At 40.0% G+C, this 15738-nt stretch overlaps 1 protein-coding gene across 1 annotated transcript; it reads left to right on the forward strand.

Moving 5' to 3' along the window:
* Positions 1–1686: 1686 nt before the first annotated feature.
* si:dkey-96l17.6 (uncharacterized) lies at positions 1687–14318 on the forward strand. Its single transcript, XM_050050899.1, has 11 exons — positions 1687–1783; positions 2317–2502; positions 3238–3426; positions 11553–11745; positions 11932–12112; positions 12268–12505; positions 13332–13492; positions 13599–13703; positions 13811–13908; positions 13997–14075; positions 14268–14318. Exons 2-11 carry the CDS (start codon positions 2400–2402, stop codon positions 14316–14318), a joined length of 1398 nt encoding a protein of 465 aa, XP_049906856.1. The 5' UTR covers positions 1687–1783; positions 2317–2399.
* The last annotated feature ends 1420 nt before the right edge of the window (positions 14319–15738 follow it).

Below are 15738 nucleotides of genomic sequence, written 5' to 3' on the forward strand. Positions count from 1 at the left end.
GCATCATGGGTGGATTTGTCTCTAAGTGAGGTGTGTTAAACAGATGCTCAAGCTGTGGTCCAAATGTTTCAAATGAGTGTTGTGGTCTAAAAAACACAGGAAATCCTCATAGAGGGCCTTGTCCAAGACCAACAGGACAAGAGAGCACAATACCTTCAATCAGCAGTAGAGTGGCCATAAAATTGATTTTATTCCATAATGACTTCCTTCAGAGGTATACAGATGCAGCACTGTGGAAAACAGTGGTGGAAGATGATCCTTCCCTTAAGTAAATACTGATATAACATTACAGAAATGTTCCGCTACAAGTAAAAGTGCTGCATTCAAAATGCCACTTCAGTAAAACTTCAGCTAAATTTACTTGAATTATTAAAGATAAATGCACTTGTTTTGAAGTAAATTGTCCCGTGACTGATATATGATTTCATCTGACAATACCGTTAAATCAGTCTTAGCAGCACTGAACTGCTGCAGCTGCTCAAGGTGGAGCTACTTTTAATTGCCAGCTAGTTTAGTCCAGTGGTTCTCAGACCAGGGGTCACCAGATAAATCTGAGGGGTCATGAGATGATTAATGGGAGACTAAAGAAGAAAAAACAAGGTTCCAGTACATAATTCTGTTTTAAGATTGTTCTTAGATTATTTTATTCACAAGTTTTTTTGTGATATATTGGATCATTTTAACTCTTTCTACCTTAAGCACTCAAACTATATAAATAAAACCATCTGAAAAGTTTAGATTGGAAATTACTCTTATAGTAGGCACTTTGTATTTTTGTATCAATTAGCATCTGTTGTAGTTGACACAGATACATCAGCTACTCTTCCTGGGATCAAAGTGCTAACAAGACATCTGAAATATAACAGCAGGACCCAAGACACTTTTTCTTTACTTTTTCTCTACTTTTCTTTACTTACTTCTTTTTTTTACTTTACTTTTCTTACTTCTTTACTTTTCGTACAGGGTCACAAACTTTGAATGCTTTGCATTTGAAAAAGTCTATCAAACAGTATGTTTTTTATGTAAAATCTCAATCTCAAATAAATGAAGTGGAGTAAAAAGTAGTATTATTTACATCTGAGTCATAGTGGAGTAGAAGTATAAAAATGACATGAGAAGAAAAAGTCAAGTAAAGTAAAAGTACAATACAGTACTGAAATTAATGTAATCATTTACATTTCACCACTGGTAGTAAATATATCATATCTATAAACAAGAGAGACTTAGTAAACACTTTGTTCTGTAATGAGAATTTGCCTTTTACTTTTAGGCTGTTTATGGAAGGCACTGTATACGATGACTTTACTTACTTACTTACTTTTGTTCTGTTCCTCACAACAAACCTGTATGAAGATATTTCCCTGATGATCCTCGGTGCCATTCGCCTGGATGTAGGTGAACTATTTCAGCCTTTTTCCCTTAACCCTAATAGCTGAAGAAAGTGTGGGGTCTCCAGGTAAACAAACAAATACAAGTGAAACTAAATGAACTGAATGTGTGCACGAATTGTATGTGTGTGTCTGTGAGTGTGACACAGCATCCAGTTACAATCTGTATCTTACACACGGGAAACCTGAGGACTGTTTGAGGCATCTTTTTACCAGCAGGCTCTGCAGGGTTTAAGCCGGTGAAACTCCATCTCTGCAGGTTTAATATTTAAAGACCGTTGAGAGTTCGGTTCCCTTTAGAGATCAGGACCAACGCGTCCGTACGCAGCTGATCAGCATAGCAGCACTCAAACTGCACTGATCGCACTGAAGGGATCTGAGCTGTCTCACACCAGGTAGTCCTTTTATCATCCTTTTATCAGTCTTTGTTTAGTTTTGTCATGTTTTCTGCCCTCTTAAAAGTGAATTTGTTTTCTGATTAATTCAAATGTATACTTCAGGTAAGGATCAGTTTCATGGCAGTAAAGCTCATTTTGCAATTCACAAATTTCAGTTTTCAAATCACTTTATTTAATAAAAGAACTGGAATTATGCCAACTCCTACCATGTGTGACGGAAGATTTGTTCTGATACAGCACCGTGAAATTGGAAAGAAAAAAGACACAAATTCAAAATCTGGGATTTTTAGTTTTTCCTGTGGAGAAGCTTGTAGCTTATAGTCGTTTGGAGAGACTGACAAAAGGATTACACTCCCTGAGTGAATCTGCTGTGTGAGCTTTATGACATCTGCAACTTGTTTAAGGGTTGAACAAGAGTTCATAATGGAGATTAAAATATTTTGGGATTTTTCAAGGGTATATGAATTCAAATATTTAATCTTTCCAGGATCTTTGTGGCTTTAAACTGATTTTAACTCTTTTCTTTGCAGATTTTGGACTGATCCAGGTGCATACTCTCACCTACAAACACCAAACATAAGAGCAGTGGCACCGACTCACAGTTGTATACACAATGTACTTGAACTCTTCTGGAGGTGAGAGTGGATCTTACTCACTGACTTTCCTGGGAAAAAAAGTAGGGAGACATCACTCTGTGGCCCCTGCAGGCAAGCAACGTGAGTGTAAAACAACTAATCGCCTTTACAGTTGCAGTGCCTACCATCTACATTGCGGTACTGACTTCCTTGTTTTCATTTCTGTATCAGATATCAGATTATATGTTGTAGTAGAAGCTGTTCTGACTCATAGATCTGTTGCAAGCAGACAGGTGAAGGTAGATGAGGTTTAAATATTTCAGCTGCTTGGCTGCCTCCGTTGTGAAGCAGTGGAGCAGTCAGCGTATCAGAACAAACATAACACACTGTTCCTGGCAGGGTCTGCTTCAAGATCTGGACATGAAAGCCAGCCGGTTCCACTAGTCTTGACAGCACACACATGCTAACCAGCGTACGCACACTTAACTTTACTGTCATGTCAGTAGCAAAACAGCTGGTGTCAGTCTCACTGTTGCAGAAATGGATACCAATTTTTTTTTTGAGTGCAGAGATCTGTAGGTTCTTTTATGACATATGAAGACTGGCCTCATGCCTGCATTATAAGCATCACCCTTTGTCCAGATGTTTTCATTTGATCAGTTCTCCTCCTGCTTTTTAGCATTTCATTTCAACTGGTCGTCTACATCCACCCATACTCTGTTTAATCTTAGTGTACTCTATGCATCGACAGTTTGTCTTCATATTTGGAATCCAGGCATAAAGACTACACCCTGTCCTTATTTCTATGTCTGTCTGCATGTTTTGAATTTCTACCTTACCTTCTGCGCACCATCTGTTTGTTTATTCTTTCCTCAGGTGCCTGGGAGACAACTAACAGGCCTAACTGCCCTGAGGACCTTGTAGTGTCCTCGCGACCTGGACGGGTCACTGTCACAGCGCAGGTGCTGGAGGATTTACCAGGCAGTGTACCAGAGCTTAAGGATGAGAGGCCATGTCCAGTAATTCACAACACACAGTTTGACCAGTATGATGACAGCACAACAGGTCAGAACAGTNCACACACACACACACACATATGCAGTCAGGGAGGTGTTAACTGTAATTTTCTCCAGTAACCTTTAACCTTTGATGCAAACCAAACAGAAAACGCAAGTGTTTTTTATCTCACCAACTTTCCACTGTAATTCCTGACACAATTTCTGTTTCTCCACTAAAAGGTGTTTCTGGCAGGAAAGTAGCAGCATGACGACACGCCCACATTCCTGTATGAGGAAACAAAGAAGGGAGAGGGTGGGATGGGAATGCAAGAGACAAAATGATGAAATATTCAAAGGAGGGCCATTTAATGGAATGTGTTATCATTTTAGATAAGTCCAACTTGAAAGTGAAAATAAACAGGGACTAACTAACTAGAAAATTAACACAGTTACTGAGATGACCTAAATTTTAAGTGTAATTTTTAGACATGTAAATAGACAATAAACTGCATGCTAATCACTCATCGTCATCATGAAGATGTTAAACATGTTTTAAATATCATAAATAAAATGTAAATGGATTCACTGAGATATATGTGTTTTATTTCCACCAAAACTGCAACCATGTAAATGCAATGAATGATAGATGCATTATAAACAACATAAATCAGTTTTTCATGAGAAAAACTGGTGAGGAAGTTGAATGGCTTTGTTTTGACTCTGTCCAGTCGTTGTATGATTGGTTTATTTGGTTTATTCACTTTTGAGAGCAGTTGGTTGGGATCATAACCTAGACAGGGTTTGAGTACAGTTACACACACACAGCTGGAAGAGGTGATTTATGTGCTCCAGCATTTGGCATACATCTGTACACTATTATGATTATGTAATTGAATATTTGAAGTTCTCTTTGGTTAAATGTCTAAAGGATTAACTCTCTCGCACCTTGTTGGACAGAGAAAATGTCTCAAATCACATAACTAGTTACCAATAAGATGTTGCTGAATTGCATTCATATTAATGTGTTTTTAATTACAGTGATTTAAGTTGCAGCTGCTGATTAATTTTGAGGGTGTGGTGCAATTTCAAAATGTAATATTACACAGCACATTCACTCCATTGCAAAATAAGCTGGCAATAGAAGAATATGTGTTACAAGACTTGGTGTTATTCTCCTTTTCTGTCCCTTGCCTGTTACTCCACTGTCCGAGCTGTTTCCAGCTGTTCCCCAACATTTGCTTCATTGTTCAAGCTGTCGTTCATCACAAAAGTCTGTGGATGAGGAGGTGGGCTGCGTTCAGACGCTGGATCGGTGCCGACCACAGAAACCCTAGACAAGAGGTCAACCGAGGTGCTGTAAAATAATGAATAAACAGAAGAGGGGGAGTGACTGTGTGTGTGTGTGTGTGTGTGTGTGTGTACAAATCATACACTTACGTTATGCCTAACTAACATATGACTCCTGTTGATTTAATGCATGAATAAATGCAGGATTTATCATAAATTGCTGTTGCTCACCATACACAAACATCCAAGTCACTTTGACTTTATGTGATTAGTTCACATTTAATAGATCATCATGTGAAGAATGTTAATTCACTGTTACTTCATACATTAATTGATACATGATGAAATTAGCAGGATTCCAGTTAAATCAAAGTTTATTTTAGACCCATGCAGCCTTTGAAAGCAGAACTGAACCTATTTTTAAAGACATATGAACCTTTTTTTTTCTTTCCTTTTTTTATCAAACTGGTCATCAGATTCAAACCAGCGGTGCAAACAAGTTGCTGCATGACCCTCCATTCCCATTTACGACACATTTACAACCTAGGGGGTGTAACATTTGTTTGTTGTTGATGAAAGAAGTGTAGTTTAGCACAATAGATAATAATGCACCAAGGCCAAAATCATCTAGCCCGGGGGTGTCAAACACACAGCCTGCATGCCTGCGCCTGTGGCCTACGCAAGTGACCTTTGCCATTGTGAGCGAGAAAACAATTGTGTTTAGCTGGACACGTTTTTCCCACAAATACAACATGCTATCATTTTTAGAATATGCCTACATCTTTTTGCATTGCATAAATTAGCCTAGTGGCTACTAGCATTCTTTAATCTACTCATGTGAAGCCAGAATGAATCATACACAGGACATAAAATGCTATTTTGTGGGGGGTTTATTGTCTTTACAATTAATTGGGGGTTTTTTTGTCTGTGAAACAAAAGTTTAGAAAAGGTTTGCTTCAACTGAGGGAAATACTTTTCACCTTACAAAAATTAACAGGAGGTCTGTGTCGCCACAGAGTGTTACATTTCTGGGGAGGTGTGCATAGGCAATAGTGTGGGGAAGGCTTACACATCTATGCAGAGTCAGTGCCATAGGTACAGCGTTGATTCGACACATTAGTATAAATCCCGCTTAAGAGGTGCCAGGATTCAGAAGCAAGTTAAACAGTGAGTGGCTACTTCATGTACAATGTTGCTTCAGAGGCTTCTTCAACCTGACCAGAACACAGTTCTCTGAAAAAACAATAAATACTTCCTAGCCAACATTTGTATGTGGGGCCCATGTGGCTAGTAAATGGGCTGAAAAATGGCTCCATAATGGCCCAGTGCCAATCGCCCACATGAATGGGTTTACTCATGTGGGTCCCACATGGGTTATGCAAGGGCTACCTGGTTGTACCAGATGGGTGTGGGCCCAAAATAGGCATCTTCTTTGGGGCCCAAAGGTAAACCCACCCATGTGAGCATAATGGCATGGGGCCATTATGGAACCCATGGTCAGTCCCATTTAGGGCCCATTTTCCAGCATGTTTACTACGCACATGGGCCCCACATACAAGTGTTGGCTGGGTTATTGTGTTCATATTTAAAGATTTTGAACATTATGCAAAACATAGTCAATCAACAGCTTCAATACAAAAGAATCTGTATTGGACTTTTGTCTTAAAAACGTTTTTAGTGGACCCTTATTGCTGAGGCACTGCCAAAGCTTTGAATTTGTAAACACTTTATAAAGGGGATAATTAACCTGCTCCCTCAACAGCTTCCAATATAGCTTGGCGGGGTAACATCAGCATTACTACACTGGAATGAAAATGTATGGGAAAATGCACTGTCATGTAATGACAGTGAGTAGAAGACTGACTGAATGTGAAAGAAATGAGTCATATTGATGAAATTGCACTTGTTTTTTTAAGACATTTCAGGCTGTTCAATATTTGTTTTGTAAATGGATCAATGTTTTCAGAATGTACTGCTTTACATTAAAAGAAAGGGATAACTCTGGAGGTGTCGTGATTTATAGGTTGTATAATGTAATGGTTTTACTGGTCCAGCTCACTTGAGATCAAATTGGGCTGGGTGTGGAACTAAAATTAGCTTGACACCCCTGATCTAGCAGGTGCCAAGTGAGAAATTAGAGGAAAATGGACTAGAAAAAAGTCATTTAGCTATAAGAATAGGTACTGTTCGGCTTACAGAGAGGCTGAGCTGATGCATGGATCTGGGGCAGCTGTGTCTCAGAGGTAAAGCCACCAATTGGTCGTCCACCAATCGGAAGAGGGGTTCGACCCAGGGCTCCTCCAGTCCGCATGTCGAAGTATCATTGGGCAAGATAATGAACCCCAAATTGCCCTCGATGGCTGTTCCTTCGGTGTGTGAGAGCATGTGAATGGTTACTGAGTAGTAGGTGGCACCTTGTATGGTCGCCTCAGCCAGATGCCAGTGTGTGAATGGGTAAATGTGACTCAGTAGTGTAAAAGCACTTTGCGTGGTCAAGAAAGACTACAAAGGCGCTATACATTCTGAGGGAAACTTTCTTATAACTGGAATCCAGCTATTTTAGTAGCACAATTAATCAATCATCAATTCATGTATGAAGTAACAGTGAATTAAAATTCTTTGCCTGATGATCTATTGAAGTGTGAACTAATCACATAAAGTCATAGTAACTTGATTATTTGTTTATAGTGAGCAGCAGGAATTGATGATAAATCCTGCATTCATCCATGCATTAAATATCATGAATCAAGCATTAGTTGAGCATTTCTTAAATACATGATTTGTACCCTCATTATGATGGTACAAAGTGATTGCAGTAACTATAATTTTGCATGCATGTTCTGGACTGAATGGTGATTTACGGTGATGTTCTGTCTGCAGGCGCATCAGAATCTCAGTTGTCAGACAGCAGTGAGGCGACTGAAGCTGAGAGGTCAAGAGATGTCAAGATCTACATTCCCTATGAGTCAGCCGAACTCTGCGTCACTCAGGTAAAATAATGACGACCGTTGAGGGAAAGCAGCACAGAACAAGCACTGTGTCTCCCACAGCGGTGCATTTACGTTCAGAAGAGAATCCATTTAATACCACTAGACATAAATATTGGACAAGTATGACTCCAAACTCACTCCTTATGAAACAGTGATTTCTTTTAAACATGTGACTTAGACTCTGTTCTGTGTCCAGTTCTTTAGTGAGATAGCACGCTGACACAATGAAGTCACTGTCAGACACTGTGTTGTGTTCTCCCTCACACTCACATGGCTGCCCTGATGCTACTGCTATGACCCTGGAAGGCATTTGATCAGTACATGCAACCAGGATGCTATTTCATGTATTGTTTGTGTGTGTACCATACACCTCAAAACAGATAGCTGAGGACATGGAAGCCATGAAGAGAAGACACCTTGAAATGATGCAGGAGCTGGAGGAGAACTTCCAGGTCACAGCACGAGAGAACCAGGTGAGGAGTGTGTGTGTGTGTTTGTGTGCGTGTTTGTGTGAGTGTGAGAGAGAGAGAGAGATAGCCTCAACACATAACAGTGATACAAATCCTTATGTCTGTTTAGGAGTGGACCGTGCAGAGGATCAGATCTCATCATCAGAACAAATTGAATACTCTGAGGAGAATCTTGGACCTGTACCAGGAGAAGGTGGAGAAGAAGAACGCTGACTGGGAGAGGAGAGTCACGGTCAGTCGGTCCATCTCTCTCTCAGTACCTCTTACCTAAGTGTACCCAACCAACTCCCTTTCCTATTTCCTCTTTTAGTATCTGGCTCACTCTACTGCAACTCCTGCAGCTCTCATGTGGCACAATTTGTCCTCACTGGTGGTGAAGTTCAACAATACAGTCAAACTCTCCAAACGCTATTTCAAACTTCATCAGTCATGTCGGTGCACATGTTATAAACCATTTAGCTGAAAATGTAAACAGCTTTGTGTATTTTTTAATATATTTCTCTCGTTGCCTGTCCTGTTTCCTGCAGGCCTTGATTGCACAGAACGAGCAGCTGCTGGAGGAGCAGAGAGCAGAGAGGAGGAGGAGTAAAGAGGAGGCCCTCCAGTGGCAAAGAGAGAAGGTGGCATAGGAATCTGGCAGGCTTCAGAAACTTCTATGTGTTCCTCTGTACTGGAGCACCCCTTTGTGGTCATATTTGAATATAACAGGCAACTTTTTTTATGGCATTACATAATTGTTGGACCAACTTTGCTCTTGTCTTTCTTTTAGAGCAAAATGCTGGAACTGTTCTCGAACAGGCTGGATGTTCTGCACAGCCACCAGGCCTCCAGTGAGTGTGCATACAGCCATTTAGACTGTATGTATGCTTGCAAAACAACTGACCTTTGCATGTAACACCTTTATTAACGCCCTGTGACATTTACCAGCTCTACAGGAGCTGCAACTTGCCAGACAGGAAGTAGGGAAAGTCCAAGAAATGTTGACCGTATCATCACTGGAGCAACAGGAAGCTGCTGAGGAAGATGAAAGCTCAGAGAACAAAGGACTTTCAGCTCAACAGCAGACCGGGGTGGGTTGGAATAAGTTACCATGGCAATCTGCTGATCATATCTGAGGTGCATGAGCCAAGATTGTAAACATGTTCAACAAAGCAACCAACAAAAAATCTTATCAGACACTTTCTGGGGGACGATATGTAGAACAGGTCCTATTACACAGATGGGAAACTCTATGATATCACCACAAAAAAGATCTTTGAATAAACATTTGGGTATTTTTATGGTAGCAGAAGTTTCAGTGGTGGATATCTCAAACATCTGCATGACAAAATATGTTTTTGTAATTTGGGCAGATTGACCCTTAAAGATGGTTCTGTCTGCAGGCCTGCAAAGAGTTGAATCAGCCACTAGAGGGGGCTAAAGCCCGCCTGAAGGAGCTGAAAGAGAGCCTGTATCAGAGGGAGAGGGAGATCACTGAGCTGCTGGAGGCAGAGGGGGGTCCTGTCCCTCCTGTCCCTCCTGTCCCTCAGCCGCCCTGCAGCGTTCTGCTCCTCACTGTCATACACAAGGTGCTGTTCAACTATGAAACTAAACCAGCTTCTAACTTTTTAGCCTTTTTTTCCTCTTTTTTGCTGGTGGAAGGACATATTTTATTGTTTTTTCTTAGACATCACCCTGGCAGTATGACTTTGTATTATTGATACCATAAGACTGCTTTGTTTTGTTTTCTAGGCTCATGCTATCTGCACTGCAGTGGCTGAGACCAGAGCTCTTTTGGACTGCATGATTGAGGAGAATCGGATCGCTCTGATTGAAGCCAGAGACAAACTGGATTGTCTACAGATGGCCAAAGAAGACATTTATGACAGAGACAATAAGACCACTGATCAAGACGGGTTAGAGATCATTGATATATACTATAAAAGACTGCTTGGTGGTTGGATTATCCACTGACAATTTCTATATAAAAGTGGCAGGGTAGTTTAAGCTAATTTTCACATTGTCTTCCTTATTTTTTTATGGTCCTAAATATAATCATAATTCAAATTATTTTCTTCTACTTTTCAGGTTAGACGAATATGAGTCTTTGTCTTTGCTACAAGAAACAGTGAAGGAGCACGAGGTCTCTCAGTTGGCTTTGGACTGCATCAAAACTGGAGAAAGTCCTGTAATAAATGGTAAATAAGTACCTTAAATAAATGTGTTGACTGCAGGCCAACTTTAAACAAATTAATATATTCACATCTCATACATTCAGCAGTCCTTTTACCCAGTGTTGAAGCCTAACAGGCAAAACCGATACCAAGCCATGACCAAGACAAGAGTTTATTGAGACCGAGACAAGTGTATGTATAAGTGCATCATGAGAAATGCCTTGATGAAATAATCAAAAAGCTTTGTCCAAGACCGAGACAAGACAGAATATGCGGTCAAGCCAAAGAAGAGACCAAGACCTTTGAAAATTGGCTTCGAAAACCAATACCGATCTTGAGTGCTACAACACTGCTTTCACCATTAATACCATTAATACTTGTATCTTCAAAAGCTGTTCACTTTCATGCACATCAGCCTTGCTTTACAACATCTTTATGCTTCTGTATCTGCACTACATTTGGCTTATAGCTGCATGGCTTTTAATTTCTGTTTTGCTCAGAAAGCGACACCGTGTCAGAGCTTGAGGAAATTCTGGGACGAGGGACAATCCGAACCACAGAGGGAGTGAAGAGTGTTGGTCAGCAACTTCTCTTGCTGCAGGATCAGGTTGGTCTTTTTTCACATAGGTCAAAATCTCAGGTCAGGCCTCAGAGATAGTAAGTTGCTGTCTTTATTAAGCGAGAAACAAAAGAAGTGGGCCTTCCCTGTCTATTTACATAAGTGCAGCTATGTAACATCAGTGGTGAACTTGCTGAACTTCAGCTAAACCATCATGAGGGCAGACTGTGACGTAAATCACATGGGTTATTAAAGTATCATATGTATTAAGCCTGCAGCTGCTGTATAATGGTTTGGATTGAGTTAGCTGTTATACATTGGATTCATTATTGTCTGTGAATAAAAAACCTAAATACATTGTAGCAATACAGTGACTTAAATATATAGGCATTAAGTGAAATGTTTTGGATTATTGAGGAATTTTACTTAACTGTCTAGTACAAGTAGCTACACATACATGCTTTCCGTCTATTCTTCAGTGTCATAGCTGTGTGTTTTGTACTCTTCTCTCAAGCTAAAGCAAGTGAAAGACGAGAAAAAGAAAATAATTGAGAACTACAATTCAGAAAGGACTATGAGGAAGAAGTACTACAATATGGTGGAAGACATGAAAGGTACACATTGGCGAAAATTAAAGGTTTAAAGACATCAAACAGTGAGGCCTTCTCAGTTTAACCCTTAACCCTCACTTTTTATAAGTCTGTTATGGTTATGTGTCTTATGCTTTTTCTCAGGTAAAATCAGAGTGTTCTGTCGGATTCGTCCGGTGAACCGAGCCGAGGTTGCGCAGGGTGGATCCATCGTTGTGGAAAAAATAGATGAATACTCTGTTACTGTGGAAACCCCTCGTGGGCAGAGGGAGTTTCAGTTTGACAAGGTGTTCAGTGCAGAAGCCTCTCAGGAAGACCTGTTTCATGACACCAACAGGTGAGGGGATTTATACAGAGTATTCATAAATGTACCATAACATGCATATAACTGGCCCAAAATATGCCCATAGTACATCTTTGGTTACTTAGGTAACAAACTGAGGAGGCGTCCACAAGGCCTGTAATCACAGGACAGTATTGAAATACTGTCAGCGTGGCAGTTTAGGATATGTTTTCTCTACAGGTTGATCCAGTCGGCTATGGATGGCTATAATGTCTGTATCTTTACGTATGGTCAGACGGGCTCAGGGAAGACCTTCACCATGGTGGGGGACAAGGAACAGAAGAACCCAGGAATCATGCCGAGATCTTTTAATGCCATATTTGATATCATACGGGAGAGCAGCTCTAAATTCGATTTCAAGGTAACAGACAGTATTTCACCAATGAATTTAGATCTTATTTGGGAGATAGGAAAGATCTTACATTTACTGAATAATGGTGAACTCACATCATCTCTCTTCTCTCGTCTCCCTCAACTTCCTTTCTCTCTGTCTGCTTCTTCGTCATTTTACCTCAGGTTTCGGCCTATATGCTGGAGCTGTACAACGACATGCTGCAGGACCTCTTTGTGAGCCTGGCTGGTGAGGCCCATGCACAGCCCCAGTCCCATGGCCAGGCGAGGCGGGTGGAGATCAAGAGAAACAGAAAGGGGGTTGTGTTCGCCCAAGGAGCAGAGACAAAAGAGGCTTCCAGTGCCCAGGAGCTCTACGCTCTGTTCCAGCAGGCCTGTGCCAACCGACACATCTCTGCCACCAGTGAGTCCTCTATACCGTGCCATGCTGCCCAGTTCAAACAGGGCCCTGCTAAATGGTTTGGATTAATCGTGTTAGTTACAGTCAGTATGACGGGGCGGCAGCTAGGTACATCATTATTGGACTAGGCGGTGAGTGGCAGAGCAGCCAAACTGTGAATCAGCATACTGTAGGAAAAGGAGCAACATTGTTTTATGGATGCACACAGGTCAGCAGAGTCATCACAGGATGCACCTAATGTTTTAGTAACAGAGAACTGGAGACACTAAAAACTACAAAACTCTTTATACCAAATGTCTATAAAAAGCTCACACACAAGATTCTACTAAGTTAAGTGGAGAGACGGCTGGTACAAAATAATAAAGAAGAATGGTGTTATATTTTTCATAAGTTTTTATTTGGCAGTTATACAATTTTTTACATCTTTAATCATAAACAACTTGACTAGATCTGAAACAATTAAATGATTGAATAATCTGCAACAATTTTGGTATTTGTTTAATCATTTAAAAAGCCAAATGTTCTCAAATTTGCTGCTTTTTTCTGTTTTATATAATTCTAAATTGAATGAGTTTGGATTTTTGACTTGATCAGACAAAAAAAACAAACAATTTGAAGCATCACCTTGACCTCTGGGGAATTTTTGTTTATCATTTTGCACATTTTTTGACATTTTATAAACAAAAAAAAAGTCAGTTAATCTAAATGATGATCTAAAAATTCCAAATCAATAATACAAATAATATTGTTCATAACAGCTACAGTGTATCACAATCCAGAAGCTATAAAAGTCCATTCAGCGCCTTTTATGTTGCGTACATTTCCCAAGAGATGAATGTGGAGAGTTCCCGTTCGCATCTGATTGTTTGCATCATGGTGGAGAGCAGAAATCTGACCAATGGGAGCGTGAGCACCGGGAAACTGAGCCTCGTGGACCTGGCGGGGAGTGAGAGAGCAGCCAAGACAGGTGCCAAGGACCATCAGCTAAAGGTTTGCTCATATGTTATGTTTTGATTGGCCCATGAAGTGACTGTAAGTATGTTTTAAACGATAGTCCTCGTGACCTCTTTCAGTTCTTCTCTCCTTTCTTTTGCAGGAGGCTAACTCCATTAACAAGTCACTGAGTGCCCTGGGTGATGTGATCTCAGCCCTGTCTGCTGAACTACCCCATGTACCATACAGGAATAGCAAGCTAACACAGGTAATGATGAAAAAAAAACAGCATACTTTCAATTGTGAGTAAAAAGAAATTCTGAAAAATAGTGTGGTCATGGGCAATAATGTGGACATCCATCTCATCAATCTCAGGTGATGCAGGACTCCCTGGGTGGAAATGCCAAAACCCTCATGATTGTCAACATCTCTCCTTCAGAATGTAACCTCGATGAGACGCTCACATCTCTCGTGTAAGATACAAATAGAGAACCATCTGTTCATAATAATCCAAATGCTAACAAACTCCTGAATAACACCTGAACTTCCTGAATTTTCCAGTTACGCAACAAGAGTGAAGGCCATAACCAACAATGCTCAGAGACATGTCGACAGCAAAGAGATTGCCCAGCTGAAAGAGGTGTGTGCTGCTGAAATGTGTCACAAAACATGAATATATATATATAATTATATATATATATATTTCCCAAGAGATGAATATATATATATATATGTATATACATGAAGTAATACAAAAAAGAATTTGGAGGCAACATTGAACAGTCACACTTACTTTAGCTCTGTTTTCTTTTTTGATTTCTGTCTCTGATAGGTGATCATTAAGCTGAGGTCAGGACAGACTGTGGAAGACGAGGACGTTTGAACTCTATTGTGTACAATCAGCCCAGCTGCCAGAAGAAACTTTTGGCATTGTTCGTTTCTGCTATATGTTAAATTTGTGTGTTTTATATGATATCAAAGTTTCTAAAGTCATGTATATGGGTTGACTTTGTCATCGGAGCTGAAGGAGATGAAGGATGGGGTGACACCGAGATGAAAGGTGTGAGACCCAAGACAACTGCTAGGCAGCAGACCTCTGTTCAAGACCAATAAACAATAAAAGCAGATGTTTTGAGGGAGACATTGGCAACATTTCTAGCCATAATTGTACCACCAGAAATGGGTAGTTACAACAAAACATGATCTTTTCCTAACCATAACTTAGTGGTTTCAGTGCCTAAACGTGACAATACATTAATCACAGCATTGTTGAAACTTAAAGAAACATTAAGCTGCAACATTTCCACTACATAATGAACAAATGTAACATATTTGTGGTTTGCAGAAATGTACCTTGCCAACATTTATTCTGGCAATTGGTACATTTTGGTACAAAATTCAAAAGTCAGGGGTGGAAGAAGTACTCATATATTTTACTTAGGTAAAGGAACAATACCACAGTGTAGAAATATTCTCTCATACATAAAAGTGCATTTAGTTCAAAAGTGTTAAATATTTAAAGAACCAAAGTGAAAGTACTCATCATGCAGATTGGCCCATTTCAGAATAATACTATGTTTTATCATTGTATTATAATTATTGATGCAGTGATGAGTGCATCACTACAATGTTGCAGCTGTTAAAGATGGAGCTAATTTTAATAACTTTACAGTATATACTGCTGGGTAGCTTGTGAATCCCTGCATCAATAAAGTCTTATCTCAGTCGATAGTAATAAATCATAATGTATTAGTCCATTATATTCTTTATTCATATCTAGTAACTAAAAGTGTTGGCTAACTGTAGTGGAGTAAAAAGTACAATATTTACCTCTGAGATGTAGTGGAGTAGAAATTGCATATACAGTAAGAGAACGTAAGTAAAGTACAAATACCTCAAACTTACATTACATTACATTTACTCAAGTACTATACTTAAGTAAATGTACTTAGTTACACTCCAACACTGAGTAAAGTGTTGAACTGGGATTGTTTGGACCAGTAAAGGTTGCATATTAGTCATCTGAATGTTTAATTAAGTCACATGGAGGGATGGGTGACATAACTGTAGCAGCACTGACAGCTGCATTCAGGGGATTGCGTGCAGTTTGTTAATCGGCGCTGCCTGCCTTGGTCTATAGAATGAGGCCCCCACAATACAGGGCCCCACGTGTAACTGAAGAGGCAAATAGTCAGTTGGTCAATCAGTTTGCACTCCTATTGTATGTGGGAAAAGGCAACGAGTTTGTAGCCCATTCAGGTTAAGTCTCCAGTGCCCATGACCTGTTCCTACACCATAACGGG

The sequence above is a fragment of the Epinephelus moara genome, chromosome 8 (genome assembly GCF_006386435.1).
Source record: "Epinephelus moara isolate mb chromosome 8, YSFRI_EMoa_1.0, whole genome shotgun sequence".
Taxonomy (NCBI): Eukaryota; Metazoa; Chordata; class Actinopteri; order Perciformes; family Serranidae; genus Epinephelus; species Epinephelus moara.

Coding starts and splice junctions, on each gene's coding strand:
- si:dkey-96l17.6 (XM_050050899.1), top strand. CDS start 2,400: ATGTACTTGAACTCTTCTGGAGGTGAGAGTGGATCTTACTCACTGACT. Junction 12,113..12,267: donor GCTCTAAATTCGATTTCAAG/GTAACAGACAGT, acceptor ATTTTACCTCAG/GTTTCGGCCTATATGCTGGA. Junction 14,076..14,267: donor AGATTGCCCAGCTGAAAGAG/GTGTGTGCTGCT, acceptor TGTCTCTGATAG/GTGATCATTAAGCTGAGGTC.